The 2,032-nt window shown below is 42.6% G+C and overlaps 1 protein-coding gene across 1 annotated transcript in view; it reads right to left on the bottom strand.

The window, feature by feature from the left end:
* Positions 1-389: 389 nt before the first annotated feature.
* lysmd2 (LysM, putative peptidoglycan-binding, domain containing 2) overlaps positions 390-2,032 on the bottom strand; it is a gene marked incomplete at its 3' end in the record, with an annotated part of 5,448 nt that continues 3,805 nt past the window's right edge. The window contains 1 exon segment of the mRNA XM_014026662.1: positions 390-739. Coding sequence (XP_013882116.1) covers positions 390-739 — 350 coding nt within the window.

Here is a 2,032-nt window from a genome sequence, read left to right as displayed (position 1 = left end):
ACAGTGGATTGCATCAACTCTGGTCAAGTTTCCCTTCTGTATGTAACAAAGTAAAACATAAATCTGTGGATCTGGGTTTGATTACTCTGCCTGGCTTTCTCAAGGACCAGGATGTGACACAAACATCTGAATTATGGAACTGAAAGTGAAAGTAGTCAAACTGAAGTTTTAATAAACCAAAATACAGTTTCAAAGTAAATTAATTCAGATACAAAACTTTAAATTTATTTTCAATTTAGTGAAATTTACTTTCAAACCAATGAATTCAATTTCAGATTATGTAAATTCAGATTCACTTCCTGTTGGCACAAGATTTATCCCATAGAGGTTTCCTGTCTAACAGGAAGTGTGCCTGGATGATGTGATCCAGCTGACCCCGCCCACCTCACCTCACTTCCTCCTCCTTCAGCCGGCGTGCAGCTTGTTTCGACTGTTTGATCTGTAAGTCCAGTCTGTGCAGAAAGTCTCTGGCTGAAAGCTCCTCGGGCTCGGGGGGTCTGGAGTCCTCGGGGGGAGGGGACGAGGGCGGCGAGGGCTCCTCCTCCACGTCGTTCGCCACGACGCAGGGTGTGTCCGCCGAGCCCCGAGCCGCCGCCGTCGAGCCGTCCCCGTCGGGGGAGTCCAGAGACAGWCCGTTGAAGACGAAGCGTTTCTCGGACAGCACGGGGATGTTCAGGCTGGTCCTCAGGAAGAGGCAGTCGCTGCTGAAAAGCTTGTTGGCTCTTTTGATTTGCTCCATCTGGAAGAGCAGAAACAAAAACATTAGTTTCTCTTCTTCTGACGTCAAACATGAAGAAAGAAACCATCAGAAAGAGCTCCACCACAGCATGATGTAACCTGAGAGCAGGTTCATCACGCTGACAGGAAACACTTCACTTCCTGTTTGTGCAGGTGGAACGCAGCTCTGCAGGAACTAAAGCTCTCAGACCTGCTGATCACATGACAGAACCAAAAAATGACTGTAACAAAGTAAATGTTCTTAGTTACTATAAACCTGTGAGAGTATGGTATGGGTCCGATAACTGGGCTGATGTGATTTATGATTTCCCTCTTGTCACCATGATGGTGACGCTGCGCAGCCAGGAGTCACTGCAGCAGARCCGCATCTCCTTGTTTTTAACGCTTGTGTTTGTGTAAGATCTGTAAACATCAGTCAGAACAGCAGGATTAATATCAGGTATGGATAGAGCCGTGTGATGATGTGTTCTTGTGCAAGGTGGATGGTGTCACGGACGCTAATGCTAACGCTAACTCTACAAAACACCGACATAAACCAAAATACCAACTGTCGTCTACTAATCATTAGATCAAATGCTACATTTCATTTAGATTCATTTTTATGTCTATTTTTCCCAACCCAACACAGGGTCAGACACAACCATTGTTTAGTTTGTCCAACCTGTTTTTGTTTCAGACAAACAGATGTCCTGTTGTCCTGAGGACAAACAAGAAATAAAGACTGATTAAAGTTCTCTGCTGCAGGTGTTCATCATTTGTACAAATGAAAAGGAGAAAAAACTTGGTAAAGCTGAACAGAACACTAAACTGTAACCTTTAATAAGGTCATGTACACAGTATACTCCTATTTAAGTGAAAATATTTGACCTATGAGCAGAAAGAAGTTTATGAATGTTGGTGAACTCTAGATTTTATTCACAACATTTTTGCTGCGTTACTCCTGAGCTTTAAATTCTCTGTTTCAAAGAAGAGAACGAGGAAGTTTTATTCACACAGATCCTGTCAACCTGACTGAGAACAATTATATTTAATAAACTTTGTCTACACAACAATATACTTGTTCAATTACATTTTTCTTGAGATTGTTTTGGACAACCAGGTTTTGTCAACAGGTTGTCTGCTGGTCTACCCCTGAAATATACTGTCACATCCCTACCACTTAGCAAAACCTGTATGGCCCAGTTCTGGCCCACAGAGGCACTGACATTAGAGCTGGGCGGTATGACCTAAATTTTATATCACGGTATTTTCAACATTTTTATAGGTTTCACAGTATTTGACGGTATTTTTCTTT

The sequence above is a fragment of the Austrofundulus limnaeus genome, unplaced genomic scaffold, assembly GCF_001266775.1.
Source record: "Austrofundulus limnaeus strain Quisiro unplaced genomic scaffold, Austrofundulus_limnaeus-1.0 Scaffold578, whole genome shotgun sequence".
Lineage (NCBI taxonomy): Eukaryota > Metazoa > Chordata > Actinopteri > Cyprinodontiformes > Rivulidae > Austrofundulus > Austrofundulus limnaeus.
Note: the sequence above shows the minus strand (reverse complement) of the source record. Positions and strands in the feature narration are given on the sequence as shown.